This window comes from Alternaria metachromatica (genome assembly GCF_023757995.1).
Source record: "Alternaria metachromatica strain BMP 0045 chromosome Unknown scaffold_29, whole genome shotgun sequence".
NCBI lineage: Eukaryota > Fungi > Ascomycota > Dothideomycetes > Pleosporales > Pleosporaceae > Alternaria > Alternaria metachromatica.
The window spans coordinates 128,762-146,090 of record NW_026055520.1 but is presented as its reverse complement, the minus strand read 5'-3'; the positions used below and the strand labels follow the sequence as shown (position 1 = coordinate 146,090).

General features: G+C 53.5%; 5 protein-coding genes across 5 annotated transcripts; 2 read left to right on the top strand and 3 right to left on the bottom strand.

The window, feature by feature from the left end:
• Positions 1-1,840: 1,840 nt before the first annotated feature.
• Positions 1,841-4,617, bottom strand: J4E83_009012 (uncharacterized protein; the record flags this gene model as incomplete). The annotated part of the gene is made up of 5 exons (XM_049335905.1): positions 1,841-2,605; positions 2,698-2,933; positions 2,984-3,101; positions 3,158-4,418; positions 4,475-4,617. 5 exons carry the CDS (start codon positions 4,615-4,617, stop codon positions 1,841-1,843), a joined length of 2,523 nt encoding a protein of 840 aa, XP_049184939.1.
• A 748-nt stretch (positions 4,618-5,365) lies between these two features.
• J4E83_009011 (uncharacterized protein) lies at positions 5,366-6,734 on the bottom strand (the record flags this gene model as incomplete). Its single annotated transcript, XM_049335904.1, has 3 exons — positions 5,366-5,652; positions 5,707-6,238; positions 6,291-6,734. The coding sequence occupies 3 exons, from the start codon at positions 6,732-6,734 to the stop codon at positions 5,366-5,368; spliced, it is 1,263 nt and encodes a 420-aa protein (XP_049184938.1).
• A 1,401-nt stretch (positions 6,735-8,135) lies between these two features.
• On the top strand, positions 8,136-9,412 carry J4E83_009010 (uncharacterized protein; the record flags this gene model as incomplete). Its single annotated transcript, XM_049335903.1, has 3 exons — positions 8,136-8,911; positions 8,961-9,209; positions 9,259-9,412. The coding sequence occupies 3 exons, from the start codon at positions 8,136-8,138 to the stop codon at positions 9,410-9,412; spliced, it is 1,179 nt and encodes a 392-aa protein (XP_049184937.1).
• Positions 9,413-10,009: 597 nt separating this feature from the next.
• Positions 10,010-11,885, top strand: J4E83_009009 (uncharacterized protein; the record flags this gene model as incomplete). Its single annotated transcript, XM_049335902.1, has 4 exons — positions 10,010-10,665; positions 10,717-11,034; positions 11,086-11,568; positions 11,615-11,885. The coding sequence occupies 4 exons, from the start codon at positions 10,010-10,012 to the stop codon at positions 11,883-11,885; spliced, it is 1,728 nt and encodes a 575-aa protein (XP_049184936.1).
• A 1,156-nt stretch (positions 11,886-13,041) lies between these two features.
• Positions 13,042-15,681, bottom strand: J4E83_009008 (uncharacterized protein; the record flags this gene model as incomplete). Its single annotated transcript, XM_049335901.1, has 1 exon — positions 13,042-15,681. The coding sequence occupies one exon, from the start codon at positions 15,679-15,681 to the stop codon at positions 13,042-13,044; it is 2,640 nt and encodes an 879-aa protein (XP_049184935.1).
• Between the last annotated feature and the right edge of the window lie 1,648 nt (positions 15,682-17,329).

Here is a 17,329-nt window from a genome sequence, read left to right as displayed (position 1 = left end):
GGTACGTCCCAGGACCAATATAACAAGACTCGGAACTAAAACGTCGACGAACCGGGATCTGATATATCAGAGACGCTCGGTAGTGCAGTTTGAGCTGAACGCATACCATCTGCAGCCTGGATAAAAAAAACGAGAAAGTGCACAGAGGCAAAAACGTAAACGTAGGTGCGTCTGGCTTCCAGGCATGTGCCGTCATAATCCTGCAGAAAGCTTGTGTGTATGAAGTCGGCGCGCGGAAGCTAGTCGCAAGTCGCAGTAGCAGGGCCGGAGCGACAAAACAGCCTTCCAGAGTGGACTATTCAAGAGGGTATAATCCCCGCATTATAGCCCACAGCACCCTGGTGATGCATGCAGCAGGGCTGACTGGTGGAGTTTGGCAAGATGAGGAGAAAAAAAATAAGTGCAGGCGACCGTTGAGACGGGCGGACGGGAAGGGATTGCGTCTTGCCTTGCTTCCAGGGCTTGCGAGGGGGAGGGGAGGGGGTGAGCCAAGCGAGATTGGTGTCGAGAGATGGGAGCGTGCCGCTGCCGACGGCTTCGAAATGCGTTCCAGAAGAGATCGCGCATGTCAGTTGCCTTTCTCGTCCGACGGGACATGAAGCAACCCTTTTTTCCCACCTGGCCGCCTGCGGCAGCACTACTGCACGTCGTTTCAGCGAGTGCGGATCCTTCCCGCCACGATCAAGCAGCGCGTACTCTCGATCGCATGTCCGCGGATGAGAAAGGATGGCGGGTCTACGTTAGAGAACGTGTACATGTGTGTGTGAGTCTCTGGGGAGAGCGCGTGGTGCGCTGCGAACCTAAATTCCAGACCCAAACGTCGAACACCATGTTTCGGGTACTACTCACCCGATCTATGAAGGCCGGTCATTACAGGCAAGCCGCGTTACAGGCGAGAGAACGAGGAAGGTCTGCGCGTATTCGCTACCACGGCCTTCTGCCGGCATATTCAGTATCCAAAATAAAAGTCCACATACCAGCGTCCGGGTCGCGATCCTTCCTGGGCCGAGAGCACAGCGTAGTTGCTGCGAACCGGCTTTGCGTGATGCATGCGGCTAGGATGCATACTGTCTGCACCCTCTACCCCATGCAGCAGTACTCTGACCAGTACTAAGAGAGCGCTGAAGGAAAGCATCACCGGCTATTTGCAAGGCTTCGTAGGTACTGGGTATGTATGCTCTATCATTACCACAAACACAAACACACAGAAAGAGAGAGAGGTCGTCCACCACCTTCCCATCAACCCATCGCTCCTTCCAAGCCTCTCGACCCGCAAACTGCACCACCATCGCTGCGAACTTTGGGAACCGGCTTTGCGTGACAGCATGCGGCTAGGTTGCATTTACCTGCACCCCTCTACCCCATGCATGCCGCGTTCAACCAATGCGACATCCCGCCAGCAACGCCATTTAATTTACCCTGGAAAGATAGACGCCTTTCATATCCAGGCCTTGGCAGGCCAACATGACGACGGACCTATAGCAGCCTCACATATAGGCCGCCGGTTCAAACTCTATGTATGTACTCGACAATGCGTAGTATTACCGTTGAGTAATCCAGTAATTCGTAAATGTGTCGCTCCTTGCCTATAATGTCCGTATTCACAAAGTTTATGTTAGATCGTCCGAGATGATCCTTTACGCAGGGCCGGTGGATGTTGCAAGTAATGATGTGTTGATGAAGGACTTGGAGTGCTGGCGCGTCAGCATGCGCGAAGACATGTTCCTCTAACTACATGTATACTTTGCATTTCCACAAACTCCACAGCAGTGTGATCTTGCATCCTTCCCATCTCACCAAGCAACCTCCACATTCCGAATCCACAGTTACGAGCTGATCGCTACTCTTTGCCCAAGTATGTCCACCTCAACGGTTCGTCCTGCTTACCCAGCCCCTTGACCTTGATGACCTGCTCATCGCCAGGGACAACATCGATAGCGCTGTCGTGAACTAGAACACCAGAGCGCTCCTCAAAGACTAGGCCCTTTGTCGGCTTCTGTGCCTTGACTGTGATAGTCTCGCCTTGGGGTACGACCTCCAGCCCGCGGTCCTTGAAGTCCAGATACTTGAGCGGCTGCGGCCAATCGACGTCGCGCGACACGATTTCGCCATCGACCCATATACGTACGGCTAGGACATGCGGCTCCTCGTTCCGGTTGTCGATCGTGCCTGACAGAACGTCGGTCGTTCCGTTCGGTACGAGCCTGATATCCTTCTTGACGATCTTGTTCTTAATCTCCTTGCCGCTCTCAACGCTAATATACCGCAGCTCAACAGTTGCGACCACTTCTTCTAGCCTCTGACTCGCGACCCAGACTTCGTAGTCGCTCGTTGGGGGCACTCTGGCATGCACGACGCTCCAATCAAAGTGCGCCCGTTTGACTGCGACAGCAATCGGGGCAAGTACGCGGCGCATGGCGTAGTAAGCCGGTTTCTTGCGCTGGAAGTAATCGACGATGGACCACGAGGTAACTGGCCAGCAGTCGTTGAGCTGCCAGACGAGTGCACCACCACAATGCCTGTTTTGTCCCCACTGGCGCCGCCAGCCCCTGTAGCCGAACATTAGTGCTTCGGCTTGCGACAGCTGTGTAAGGTGGATGAACGACTATTCGCTGTCAGTACCCTATACCGGCTATATTGCGGCCCACTTGGTCTAGTTCCCGACCATGAACCGGGTAACCGTCGGACGGCACATACCTCTAGGTCGGTCTTGGTCCGGAAGTTTTCCACCAGATACGTGGCTATTCGCCGCTCGTGGCCGTCGGCCTTGTTGTGGAAATCAAGCATGTGGCTTTGCGGGTAAAGCTGCGAGGGGTCGGTGCAGTAGTACTTGATCGTGTCGATGTGTGGGAAGGCTTCCATGCCGAATTCGCTATTAAAGCGTCCCCCGAGCGTGTCGAATATTTGGTACTTCTCTTGTGTGCCGTGCCATACTGTATCCATCGTTAGTATACTATATGTGAGGCAATGTGGAAATTGTTACCATTCCACTGATGCATGTCACCCACTGTGGGGTTTGACGTCTTAAGTCCGTCGCCCCATGGTGACCCTGGGTGATATGGCACATGTGGGCTTTCCGCCGCAACGACGTCGGGCAGCAGCTACCAACGTGTACTGTCAGCGTAATGGTATTTGCTAGTATGCGATACGCACGTACCTTTTCGTATATGTACCTGGCCGGGAAATCGGTCTTTAGCCAGTTGTCCGGGTTCTTGTCCTCGTAATCGTAAGTCAATCCATACGACTCCTGCACCTGGTAGTCCTCATTGTTCCCCGCATAGATGATGATGGATGGGTGATGTCGCAGTCTGGTGACGTTGGCAGTGCACTCTTCCTTGATTGACTGCAAGATGTCCGGAAAGGCGGGATAGTTGCCGCACCCAAACATGAAATCTTGCCACACAAGGACACCAAGTTCGTCGCAGAGCTCGTAGAATATGTCGTCTTCCCATATACCGCCGCCCCAGATTCTGATCATTATTTGATAGCCATCAACCATCATCTCGAGCCATTTACGGTACTTCTCCTCGGTTACGCGAGGAGTGAATGAATCCGCGGGAATCCAATCCGAACCGCCACAGAACACATCGACGCCATTGACGCGGAAGTAGAAGCTTTTGCCAATCGCATCCGGTTCCTGGATGAGTTCGCCCTTCCGGAAACCTGTTCGCCGTGATGTTTGATGGACGTCTGTTCCATTGGCAAGGACCGTTGCAGTGACAGTGTACAGCGGCTGCTCGCCATAACCATGCGGGTACCACAACTTGGGACTGCTGACATGGAAATCCACTTTAGCAACGCCGTCGCTTATTTTCGCAGTCTCTCTGAAGACACGTTGATCACCATCGTATACATCAAAGCTGACGCTATCCGCCGAGTCGCCCTCAACAGTCGCAGAAATGGTTCCTTGGACGGATTTCAGGCTCTCGTCAAGCTTGTAGTCCACTCTCAGGTCTTTTGCTCGTGCTTGATAGGTCTCCAGTCGTACTTCGCGCCACGGACCGCAAGTGTTCAAGATCGGTCCCCAGTCCCAGCCCCAATGATACTGGGCCTTCCTCACAGCAAGCCTGGACATGTCGCCGTTGAATCCGATCCATCTGTGATCCGGATACTTCTCCTTGATCTTGATGGCTTCAAGACGAGCCGAGGCGAAGTCGATCTCCAAAGTGTTGACGCCGTCGGAGCTGAGCTTCTTAGTCACATCAAGTCGATGCGGGACGAACATGTTGTCGCTCTTCAGGATAGTTTCTCCATTGAGCTTGACAGCGGCGAAGGTGTCGAGACCGTCGAATGCGAGAACATGTACGATGCCTTCCTTCGCCTCCGGTACCTTGGGCAGCTCGACTTTGTAGGTCCAAGTCTTGTCCGCTACCCATTCTGCTTCAAGTTCATTGAAGCCCAGGAAGGGATCTGGAATTCTAGTCTTCGTGTCAGTTCTTTCAAGTTCAGGTAGATTTTGAAATGTTGGACGTACTTCTCATTGTCCATCAGGTCCAGGTGAACATTCGTAGGGACCTTTTTGACTGGCATCCACGCATCCTTAGCAGAATCATCACCCTGCTTGAACGTCCATCCTTCCGACAAGACGTGAACGCTGAGAGCCTGTGCCTTTGCCATGATTCTCGTTGTTCAAGATGGTGGTAATTGTTCAGTCTTCTGCCGACACGGGAAGTGACTGTGTGGTACTACCAATTGGCGGGGTAGGCACAATTACCTAGGCAGGGACGTCCTTTCTCTTGAATGACGACTGAAAACCTCAGCCATACCACATCAGACGTTTCACCACTCCGGAGCAAGCAGTGCCGCGTTGAGCTCCATCTCGCGCTTAACGTGGTCAAGAAAGGAAGACGGAGTCGTTGCTCCGCGCCCAAAGCAGCTAGCGCAATGCCATTTGTGGATCTGACGTCGGAAGATGCGGTCTTGAGCCGCAGTTCAGCCGTCCAACGGCCACGAGGTGCAGGTATAGACGGCGAGTTGCGAGATGGTAGCGGTCCTGGTCGCTCCGTGTCGAATGCAGAAGTTGGAAGTGTTGTGTAGGATGGGAGAGGCGCGACGGCAGCGTTCCGGGTGGTGCAGCCCCACGCGGTGTGGGATGGTGCCGGCGTCGTGCAACCTCAGGATTGCTTCTTTGACAACGGAGGTGAATGGGCTGCCGGCTTTCCGGGGCGGCATATGTAAGCATGCAGTAAGCCTTCGGCGGCCAGGTAGTTAATGTAATGGGGTGTTTAAAGAAGAATTCGTACAAAGACAAAGGGTATAGAACTATCCGAATATCAAACGACAGCAACCACCAGAGCTATCCAACCTTCAACTACCAGCAACAGCGGAGCTTCCAGACCCTTTCTGACCATGTGCGACCGCATTGCTACCAAAAGTATGAAGCTGAAGCAGCAGCTACCACAGCCGAGACGAAGGCGAGCAAGCTGCCGTCAGGTCGGGAGATTTCCGACGCAGCGCTTCTCCGGACCTCGTCACTCCTGGCTTCGCTCATCATCATCGTAGTCTGTCTCTCCACCCTCCCATTCTGCGCCAACGCCAGCATCTTATCTCGACTCGTCGCAAGGATGGTTGTGGAACGCGCACCAGGGCAAAATACGACTTCGAAGCCGGCGCCAGAAGGAATGATGAAGGTAGAGAATTGGTCGTCGAATGCTGTTGCAGCTGTTAGTCATGTCTTCTTTAGTTGTCTAGTGCAACTGAGCATACCATAGCTGTATGCATCCGGGCAGACGGCCTTTACGTTCTTGGAGTACTCGCTCGGTTCGCATTTGTTGGGGGAGTTGTATTCGCCTGTACAGCAGTCCTTGGGCTGGTTGTTCTTCGCGCATGCGGAGAAACAGGGGTTGAACTGGGGTCGTTGGATGTTGTCGTCAGGGTACGGATATACGCCGTCGCCAGGCTTCTCGGGAGGACTCTGCTGTAGATCCCATGGACACCATTTGGAGATCTTATTCTCGTCTACGTCCTGGTCGAAGGAGAGTGGATACGAGGTGTTCGTGCGGAGAAAGTCTGGGAATTCTGGGTACGGGTTGTAGCCTTGGGCAGCCAGGAGCCCGTCTGTGCCCTGGCATGATGGGTTGGTCAGGTTCGGAGGTATGTCGTCGAGCGTGACGTTGTCGAGCGGCTGGAGGACAATTGCCATGGGGACATTGTAGCCATCGACAAGCGAGATGTCGTAGTATGTGTTTCCGTCTCCGGCGTCCAACGTGAATTCGGCGAGCGAAACGGGTACGTCTCCCTGTGTCTGAGTCAGCGGGAGTCGGTTGGAAGGCGGCAAGGGTATGACATACTCCGACTTGACAGTTCAAGGCGCCATTACAGTCGCCGGATGTGCAAGCCTTTCCACGACCCGATGCAGCAGCAGTGCCATCGTCATTGAAGGTGCAGTTTGTTCTCCCCCAGACTCGACCCTGCCAGTCCTCTGATACAGTCTGATTCCTCGTTTCTCCAGGCTCAAGCTTAAAGCCGGTCTCGCCTGGACCAGTGCCAGACTGCGTTCCAATACCAGGCCAGATAGGCTCAGGACACTGGTTCGTCACCAGCAGGGGTGTGATGTCCAGCTTCCTTCGATTGGTCTTCCAGGGTGCCTTGAATGCCATGTGGTGATTAGGTCCCATGTGATGAATGGCGTCGGCCATAGGCAGCGCGCTCAGGCAGAGGAGGGTGCATAGCTGTGCGATAGAGAGGCGGTTTATAGACCGGGTATGATCCCTGTTGGACATAACAGCAGACATGATGGGCTGTGACTGCGCACGGCGCATGCGCAATCACAGAATAGGTCTTCGTGGTGAGGAATGGTTGCTAGATATGTGATGCGAGGGTGCAGATCTGCTGAGCTTCGTCGCAAAGGTATAGAGATGAGCGTAAGGTTGTGAGGATGCAGAGAATAAGGCTGGGAAAGGTGGTGAGGTTAAGGGCCGGGGCCCTGCACCGCAAGCAAGGCACATATCCAAGGATTGGCTGTTGTTGGCTGCAGTGAAGAAGTCGCGACTTGGTTTCCGTCAGTGACGCAATGTCGTGTTCCTGCCCCTGGCAGACAAGGGTCCAGCAAGGCTGACGGACAGCCTCACAGCCTGTCATTGGCGTCCACGCCATGGCTTTCCAAACAACGGGCCGATGGGTTGGTGGCTTGCTTGATGGTTGCATTCTCTGAGATAGGCATCTGATAAGATGTCTGGATCTCGGTCGTTGAGAGTGTGTCGACCTTGTAGAGATGCTCCATCTTATCGATTAGTCTTGCTGCTGTCCTCTACAAGGAAATGCAAATGCGACCCAGGCACCGAGACAGTTTCGCAACAATGCAAGCTGCATTCGGCTTCTCAATGGTAGCCGTGCGATGCGTGAAGCATATGAAAGACGTGAAAGCGTCACCAAGGTACGCCGGATTATGTGTCGCACTAGATCCCAAGAAGGTCCTTCATGATGGCAATGTCAATCGAGGTAGGACTTTACGTCGACCTAGAAATTATGGACAAATTGAAATGTTGTGCAGGCAAAACAATGCGATGGAATTCTGTCATCCCCTGGGGCGTTAGGCGTCAGGCGTTGTCGACATGCAAACCACAACCGAAAGCATCCGGGCAGCGAAAGCATTCGGACAACGAAAGCGGACAACTAGAACATCAGTGATCCGACTATGAGCATGAGCAGAGCGCTACAAGAGACCGAGGCCAATCAGCGCATACTACGGCGAATACCAGGCGAGGGGAAATTGCATCTCCTATTCGCGGTCTGAGATTTCGTGGTGGCATCTCGGAGGTGGAAGCGCACGAATGCCGGTCTCGCCACCATTAGCTGCGGGTGGTGAGATCTGCGCATCTCTTGGCTCTCCTGACAATTGACTGATTGCTACATTACTCTCCGTACACTCCCGCGGCTTGTATTGTTACCCTACCGCGCATCCTCCCACCCTATACGCTCCTTCTCTACATCGTGCTGTGTTTTACTGCGCCGCAGCTTCTCTCCTCGGGCACCGAATTAGTGTCGCCACGCAACCGCAGCTATTCACCACACCGCCGAGACCAGTGTTTGAAGATACACCGCTGGACACATATAAACAACCCTCGCCAGTCCCCTTCCTACGTACCGCAAATCACCCACCGCCGAACATAGACTTGATGTCTACAACCACCACAATGCCCGGCCGCACCCTTCCGACGATTCCGACCGCCGAGGTACGCGCGCACAACAACGAGAAGTCCTGCTATGTCACGATTGGCACCAAGGTCTACGATGTTACCGACTTCCTTGATGGCCATCCCGGTGGCCCCGAGTTTATCCTTGAATATGCGGGCAAAGACATCGAGGCAATCCTAAAGGACGAGATCTCACACACCCATTCCGATTCCGCATACGAGATTCTTGAAGAGAACTTGGTGGGCTTCATGGTCCCCGAAAATCTTCTGAATGGCGTAGTGAAGAGCTCGAATCCTGCAGATATCGTGCCTCTGCCATCTTCCGAGGTTGGCAAGCTGGAGCTCAAGGGCATGGAGCAGGACGGCAAGCCGCTGTACGAAGCAACCGGCATGTCATCTGCGGAAGATCTTTCAAGACCGACGGACCCGAACCAGGACTACAAGCAGCACAAGTTCTTGGACCTGAGCAAGCCGCTTCTGATGCAGGTCTGGAATGGTGGATTCAGCAAGGACTTTTACCTACAGCAAGTGCATCGCCCGCGCCACTACAAGGGAGGCGACTCCGCGCCGCTATTCGGTAACTTCCTGGAGCCACTCAGCAAAACGCCCTGGTGGGTCGTACCATCGCTCTGGTGGCCCTGTGTCGCGTATGGAACAGCCGTTGCGTTTGGTGGACTATCCTCCGCGACGGAACTTGCTGGGTACTGGGTCTTTGGGCTGGGATTCTGGACCATTATCGAATACGTCCTGCACAGGGGCTTGTTCCACTTGGACGAGTAAGTACTCCCCATCCACATGGATTCATCTTGTACTAACAACAAGCAGCCACCTCCCCGACAACCGCGTCGCGATCACCCTCCACTTCTTGCTCCACGGCATTCACCACTACCTTCCCATGGACAGATACAGGCTCGTCATGCCACCTACACTCTTCGCTGTCTTGGCGGCGCCGTTCTGGAAGTTCGCACACGCGATCATCTTCTGGAACTGGTATGCCGCTCTGGCTGCCTACTGTGGTGGTATCTTTGGCTACACCTGCTACGACATGACACATTACTTCCTCCACCACCAGAAGTACGTATACCCATAGATCACTATGAAGGACCTCGCTAACAAAATGAAGGCTACCTCCCTACTACCAGCAACTCAAGAAGTACCACCTTGCGCACCACTTCGCCGACTATCAAAACGGTTTCGGTGTTACCAGCCGCTTCTGGGACCGCATCTTCGGCACCGAGCTTGAGATGGGACCCTCCAAGGTCATCAAGTCCACTTGAATGGCGACGCACGAATAGACTTTTGTTATTAGACACCCACCTGTCACTACGTTGTCAAGACCGGCATTGAAGATGGCGTTTAGCGGGTCTGCAGGGCCATTTTGGGTCGATGCAGCTTTGATGTTTGTAGATAACTTTATGACTCACTACCTCAGATAATCGTAATGCCAACAATCACTTCACTTGTGTTCCCCAATCCTCAGTCACTGCTCATTTCCCTGTTGCGCTCACGGCGGCAGTCACCGCCACACTTGACTTGCTGCCTATTAGTCACGCGGACCCTGCCAAGGCCTCTCCAACTTTTCAAGTTATCACGCCCAGGCCTGCCTCTCCGCTTTCCACTCACCCACCCATTAACACGTCGTGCTGCACGAGCAAAGCTTCAATCAAGCTCCCATTTGTCAAGTGCATCTCGGTCAAGAGATCATTCGGCAAGCGCCAGCAGTGACATTTCTACGTCCGTTCGATATCGCAATTGAAATCAATACTTGAGCCCCAGCTCGCCATCACAACAACACATCGCCCATTGCAGTGACATCGCGCATCACTTCCACCAGCTACGCTTATCGAGAGCTAGGAACCGCCAGCGACGTCGACATGTCTACCCAAGCCGCAGTCGAGGCCCTCCTCGAGGAGACCGCCCGCGAGGTCGAGATGAAGGACGCCGAGCGCAAGCGCACTGCCAGCAGCGAGGCGCGCGACACCGACAGCCGCCGCGACGACCGCCACTCAGATCGCCGTGACCGCCGTGATAGGAGCCGAGACCGTGGGGACCGTCATCGTGAGTCCAATGGAGATCGCCGTCGCAGCCGCGATAGAGACCACCGCCGAAGAGACGGAAGCCGTCCCCGTTCTAGCAAAGGTGCTGACACAGATGAAGACCGTGATAGGCTCCGCCGCAGCAGCTCGCGCGACCGCCGTGGAGGTCGTGGAGGCCGTGACCGCGGAGGCGACTTCTACAGCGGTAGCGGTCGTCCGCGTTCCCGTTCCCCTCGCGACCGCGGCAACGACAGGTACCGCGAGAGGTCCCGCGACCGTCGCCGCAACGGTGGTGATGACCGTCGCAACAGCCGTCGCAACAACACCCCGCCCAAGCCTGAGGTCACCGAGGACGACCGCGACAAGCGCACCATCTTCGTCCAGCAGATCTCCCAGCGCGCTGAGATGCGCCACTTGCGCAGCTTCTTCGAGCGTGTCGGCCCTGTTGTCGAAGCTCAGATCGTCAAAGACCGTGTTACCGGCCGTAGCAAGGGGTGAGTACTCACTTCTTCGTTCATCATATATACATGCTAACATCAGTCCAGCGTCGGCTACGTTGAGTTCGAAGCTGAAGAGTCTGTACCTCTTGCACTGGAGCTGACTGGCCAGAAACTGAAGGGCGTTCCCATCATTGCCCAGCTTACTGAAGCCGAGAAGAACCGTGCTGCTCGTCCTTCCGAGGGCGGTGCTGCACCCGGTGCCAACGGCGCCCCCTTCCACCGTCTCTACGTCGGCAACATCCACTTCAGCGTCACCGAGAAGGATCTTCAGGAGATCTTCGAGCCTTTTGGTGAGCTTGAGCAGGTCATCCTCCAGCGCGATGAGTTGAACCCAGGTCGCTCCAAGGGATATGGTTTCGTTCAGTAAGTCGTCTGTTTATGTTCCCTGCGACATCATTTGCTAACACATCACAGGTTTGTTGACCCCTCGCACGCTAAGAATGCTCTCGCAGAGATGAACGGTTTCGAGCTCGCCGGCCGCCAGATCCGCGTTGGTCTCGGCAACGACAAGTTCACCCCCGAATCGACCGCGAACCTCCTCCGTACATTCACCCAGCAGGCTCAGTCCTACCAAGGCTCTGCCTTCAGCGGTGCTGGTGGTCGTGGTGCCTATGCTGGTGGTACTGGTGGTGTCTTCGACCGTACCCATAGCAAGGACGACCGTGGTGTTAGCGGCGCCTCTGCTCTTGACGACTCTGATGTCGCTGGAGTCAACTTCAAGACCTATGACCGCAGCAGGCTCATGGACGCTCTCGCTCGCCGCGACGTCCCCGGAGACTCCAGGCAGGGTGGTCAGGCTATGCCTGTACCCACTACTCGCAAGGCTCCCGCTCCAGCCCCCGCCGCTCCCATGGCTTCCAAGTGCGTCAAGATCGAGAACGTCTTTGACCCTGACGAGTAAGTCCTCGCATCTTCTCCGTGACATTCGCTAACACATCACCAGGGAACAGCGCAACTACGGTGACAACTGGAACAAAGAGCTCCAGCACGAGATCAAGTCCGAGTGCGACAAGAAGTACGGCAAGGTCGTTCACATTGCTGTCGACGCCAACAGCGAGGGCGACGTCTTCGTCAAGTTCGACTCCGTCTCCGGTGGTGAGAAGGCTCTCCAAGGTCTCAACGGTCGTACTTTCAACCACCGCACCATCCGCGCTTCCTACGTCGTGGACAAGATCTACAACTCCCTCTGGGGTGCTGCTGCCAGCAGGTTTTAACCGACCGGTACGTCACAACTGTCGTGGGGTGCTCGGTAGCCACTACTGCCGAGCATGCCCAATCACTCATGTGTGCAGTATACCCTGATCGGTTCTTACGGTTTCTTTACGGCTCATTCTCTCGGTTCACTTCTTACGGTTTCCACTCTCGGCACACTCTCACACCTCTGGTACGTACGCATGGCGTTGACGGTATGATACGACTCTCTTTCTTTCTTCTTCTTGTTCTTCTTTTTGGGCGTTGCTTTTCGGGCTATGCTGGCGAAGGTGTACAACGTGCAGTGCTTGGATGGTGGAAGCTGCGTTGTCAAGATCAACATGAGGGATGGATGAACGTTCAGAGGTATGACGGATGAAAGTCTTGGTGGACACTGAAAGGATAACGTCTCGGTGAATGACGGACATGATTGTTTAGGCGGATGATGGGCGAGAGCTTGTATATGGCGCGGGACATGGCGGTGGAGGAGTGCTTACTTCGGTACGTTCTGTGAAGGACTTCGGTCTTGTTCAGATCTTTCACTTGGTCTCAGGTCTCCTCACATACGATTGCACATACGATTGCACATGCATCAGCGGCATTTACCACGGAAGCGGAGGACTCATTGCTGCTAATAGCACATAGGACCAGCTCGTCTCTTCCTGTCTTCCTGGATGACTTGTCTGCCAATAATCATGTGTTCAGATACTTTCTTGGATTTCTCCTTCGTTACCCTGGCCTTTTGATGTGGAGAGTTGAGGATGTGGATTGGGTTCATGAGGCTGTGGCTGTGGTTGTGGTTTGACCCTTCTCCGCTGCTGACCATGTTGTTGCCTGACGTCGTGATAGGTTACGATCTTTTCATCTTGTTGTGGCTAATTAGGACTGTCCAATCGACTTCTTCCCTGCTTCGCGCAAACATGATGCCTCGGAACCTGCGGCCATTGTTTGTCTGAGATGGGCAAGTTCGTTCGCTCACCCGCTTTTGGCGAATGGCATTGCGACCACTTAACACATCACGCATTTAAGATTATGCCCGTTACGGCCTGACTCTCATTACATTCTGCCATCTTACGGTCTGTCACACCCACCTCACCGGATTGGCTGTCATGTCGGTGTGTCTTCACGGGATCACGTCAATGCGCCTTTTATTCGTCTCTGCCATATTCAAACACTAGACTATCCCAGGATAATCTCCTTCCACTCATCGTCGGACAGGGTAAACGCCGCTTTGAAGATTTTGCCAAGAGCCACACGCCGATGAATTCCTTCCTCGGGAAATGGCTCAACCAAGAGCACAAAGTATAAATCCCATTCGGAATCGACCCTCTCTTTTGGCAGATAATATGTCCACACCGGGAACTCCTGTTGGCTGAATGATTTTGCGTCTGAGATCGCAATGAATTCGAACATAGTCTGGCCGGTGGCTTCGTACTTCTCCAGCCAAGTCTTGTTGACAACAACGGACCCACATTTGTCGCCCCGTCGGTCTGTTATGTGGCATCGAGCTCTCGCGGCTCCAACGTTGTCTAACTCGACGTTGGACTCACTTGAGCGTACTATGTGGAAAGAGGCCCGCCAAGTGAAGAATTGTAAGAAGGACTGGTCTGGAAACTCTTTGAGATCACCGGCGGATTGACTGGATGCTGTTATTCTGACATGATAGGGGTCTTCGGGTAAGGTTAGAGCGAAGTCTAATCGTCTTTTGAACTGGATTTCATCTAGTGGGCCTCCTGTTAAGCGCCGACCGTAACTATCGTGGGCTTCACGGTTGGCCATTCTCTCCAGAAGTTGACCGGTGGACTTTCTCATGCGCTTCAAACCTCCAGTGCCAATGGTGTTAGTCATCTGCCGATCCGTAACGGTACTGGTAAACGCATGTGGAATAGGTCGCCTATGACCAACGACTCGCCGATGCCGACGCCCGTGGACGGCGCTGGAGGATGACGTTGAGTCATTGTCGCTTTCAGTCTCGCTCGTATTGGGTATAGGAACAGCGGGCTCTTCCGCTGGTCGTATTGATGCGCTGTAACCTCTCCACTTATCGTCAGTACTTCGATCCGTGATGGCACATTCTCTATCCCAAAGGCGACGCAGTGTTCCATGGCCGTCTCTGATGTGCCAATCAATCCACGTGTGGTCCAACAGCCAAGCATGCACATCAGTGAGACAGCCATCGATCATCTGCGGTTTGTATTGGATACCATCACTCTTCCACCCACACCAAGACCAACTGGGGAACTTGATATCTTTATACTTAGGTTTCTCCGAGACCTTGTTGTAGTCCAGAGGTTCCAGCAAGTCAACTGGCTCCCACAAAAGAGCAAAGTCAAAGTGTGACGTTGGAAGACCGAAAGCAAAGGGCGCTCGCATGGTGCCCTCCATCAGCTTACACATGCCACTGAATGCTGCCAGGATATCTAGCGGTTCGTGAAGCTCCCTCAATGTGTACAGATGTACACAGTGGGCATAGAACCACATGCTACGTTTCTTGAGCTCCGTGAGCATTTGGAGAGGCGCTTGTACCAGATCTAGCGACCAGCCTCTGCCCTTTCCGTCTGCGAAGACATCTTCCGACATACCAGTAGAGCGACACTGAAAGTAAATTTGACCTCGGGTAAATATCAAGCAACGTTTGGAAAGCAATCGTTCCTGGAACGTCCAAGCGCGTTTGTTCCACTTGGACGTCTGGATGCTAATCTCCGGTGGCTGGTGCAGCATCAAATGTACGCCATCCGCATAAACCCCAATCCGCTGCTGAGGCCTTTGATCTTCGTTAAGAGCTAGCAAACCAGTCTGCGATTCGCCGTCCGCAGCGCAGATGGTCAGTGTCGCATTGCCGTATATGAGATGCATAGCCCGCGAGTTAAGGTTCCAAGAGTGGCTGCTATCTTGCACTATACACAGCGCATCAATCCAGACATATCTAATACCCAGGCTATGCACCAGTTTAATACTCTGGAAAAGTGCTTTTGGGAGATTGCGGATGGTAGCAGCCAGACCACCATACTTTCGTCGACCCTGGATGTTTCCAATCTTGGTACGGTAATCCATCGCACCAGTATCTCCCCAAACATAGCTGACAGCAGCATATGGCTGAAATTGGAGATGCTCCTCTGTCTCCTCAAAGGGTAGCGGAACCAGACGGTCGTTCTCGATGTCGATGACGCCGAAGTACGGATCCATCAACGTCTCAAGAAAAGGGCTCTCGATACCAATCTTTCGGGTACAGCGCTTGTCGTGATTTGTTTCGCAGAGCCTCAAGAACTCGCGGATCAGGTTCTTCTTGTTTTCCGTCGCGCCGAAGCGGCGGCCAAGAAACTGCGTCTCTCGATTCAACTGCTTGGGATAGTCCAGATCGGAGTTTGCGTACTTCAATGGTGCGGCTAACACCAGGTAGGATTCGAAGGCTTTGAGCGACGCATCGCTCCATGTCACCCTCAACCGTCGGGTTCGCTTCTCCCCCAAGGCGCGTCTGGGGTCGACAGACAACCGGCCGTCCATCTCCCACGTCAGATGGCAGACTGCCTTAGTAGCATCGACATTCTTCAAGACGTCCTTTGCGATTGAGTTGATTACGAGACGGCAGAGAGGGCAAGTTTCTGCTCTCTCAGTGATGCTGTCAAGAGTTCCGAGTCGAAATCGTTCGTTGGCTAGTCGCAACGAATCTAGTGACGGGCGAATCTCTGCTGACTTGTCGTCTTCGATCACGAACTTCTCAATGTTGAGATTGAGTGATGCGCACTCCTTGCATGGTCGCTCAACTCTGTCCATTACCACGCCGTTCTCGATAGGCTGACTCGGCATCGTCCCTTCCATTGGCGATTCAGAGTCATTCGTCATCGCGCAGTCGAAGCCCTGGAGGCTTTGGGATTTCGCGTCTCTTAGTCTAACTCTGGCATCTGCTTCCGGGGCTACCTTCAAGATCAGCACAAGAAGTCCATCGCTAATCCTTCGGAATCTGCAGCTCGATAAGACGAGCCTAGTGTCACTACTTACTTTCGCAGCTCTCAGGTTCAGGCTCCCGCATTGAATGTCTACGCCCAGCTTTTGAACGCAGCCCGGCACGGCTCGCAATAGAGCAGCTGAACCGCTGTCACTCAGCTTCCGCCCTCAAAGCTTGTTTTCCCAGCCGCATAGTCTCCACAATTCGGGTGGCCAGACCAGTCATAGTAAACGAGACATATACTATAGCGCCGTACAATCAGGCGAACTATCCTCAAACAAGAGAAAGTAAGAGCAGGTTAGTCTTGCAGCCTGCGTCGCCCGGTGAAATAGTGGATACATGTTCTGTACAATTGGACTACGTTCATTTTTAGAAGGGTTTAGCCGCACCTGTCTGCATTAGCAGGAACATATGCATGCTAAACATGTTCCCAGGTTGTGAAAGAGTACAGTATGCATGACAATTCTTTAGCCACCTTCCTCTTCCAGATGAGTCGATCTCTTTACAAGTTAGACTGCGGCAGCGCGCGCACCAACATCACCGATGTCAGCTGGAGCACGAACCCTCACAGACCTTCATGCTGCCAATCTCTCGATATCTTGTCTAATATATACTCCGCTTCTTGCTTTCCTCTACAGCGGTATTGCGGGAACTGCCTTCACCTATACAGCCTCGCTTGATTGATACTTGCCGCGATTATAAATTTTAAGATCACTCATTCTTCCACATACGACCATAGGACAATGAGAATTAGGCTTCCCGTCCGCTCAGCCATATACAAGCATTGTACCGGCGGATTAGTAGTTAGGTGGGTGACCACTAGCGAATCCCCGCTGTTGTATGTATTTTGATGTTTTTTTTGCTCATCTTTTTGGCCCATGTTCGAGTCGGGCAGGTAGGCCGACGGCGAGAACAAGTTTGATCAGGTTGGAACAACAGAAGACATGCCCCCGTCTACAATCTTGACACCCCTTCCATAAGACCATCAATTGCGCTGTCTTGCGCAGTCGCAATTTTTGCGTCCAAAAGCTGCTCGGCCAAGTCCATCTCTACATCTTCATCGGGCGTGATCTTGTTCTGCTCCTCCACCTCGATCTGTTCGCGCACATCTCTTATATCCCAAACCGTAACCAATGTGTTTCTTCTTTGCGTCAAAGCCTTGAACCCCTCAAGGTACTTGATCCGAAAGACAGACCTCTCGCCATCTCCAGAGGCTGCTTCGCAGACCCTACCTCCCTGCGCTGCGGCTTCTAACACAGCCTCATATGTCCAGAGCTGTACATTTGTTTCCATATCGTCTGTCAGTATCCGCGCACCTGATCGTCCCTTTTGCTTCTCTAGATATCGCGCGTACTGGCTGCGTATGCGATCTTCGATGCAGACGGGGCAGATGAATGGATGCTGATGTAGGTTTTCTTGTCGCTTGAGCCAGGCTAAGGGGAGTTGGGGCTTTGTGGTGTATACACTGCGCGTGCAGTTTGATGAGCATGGCGACTTTGGGGCAGGGAAGCACACCGGTGT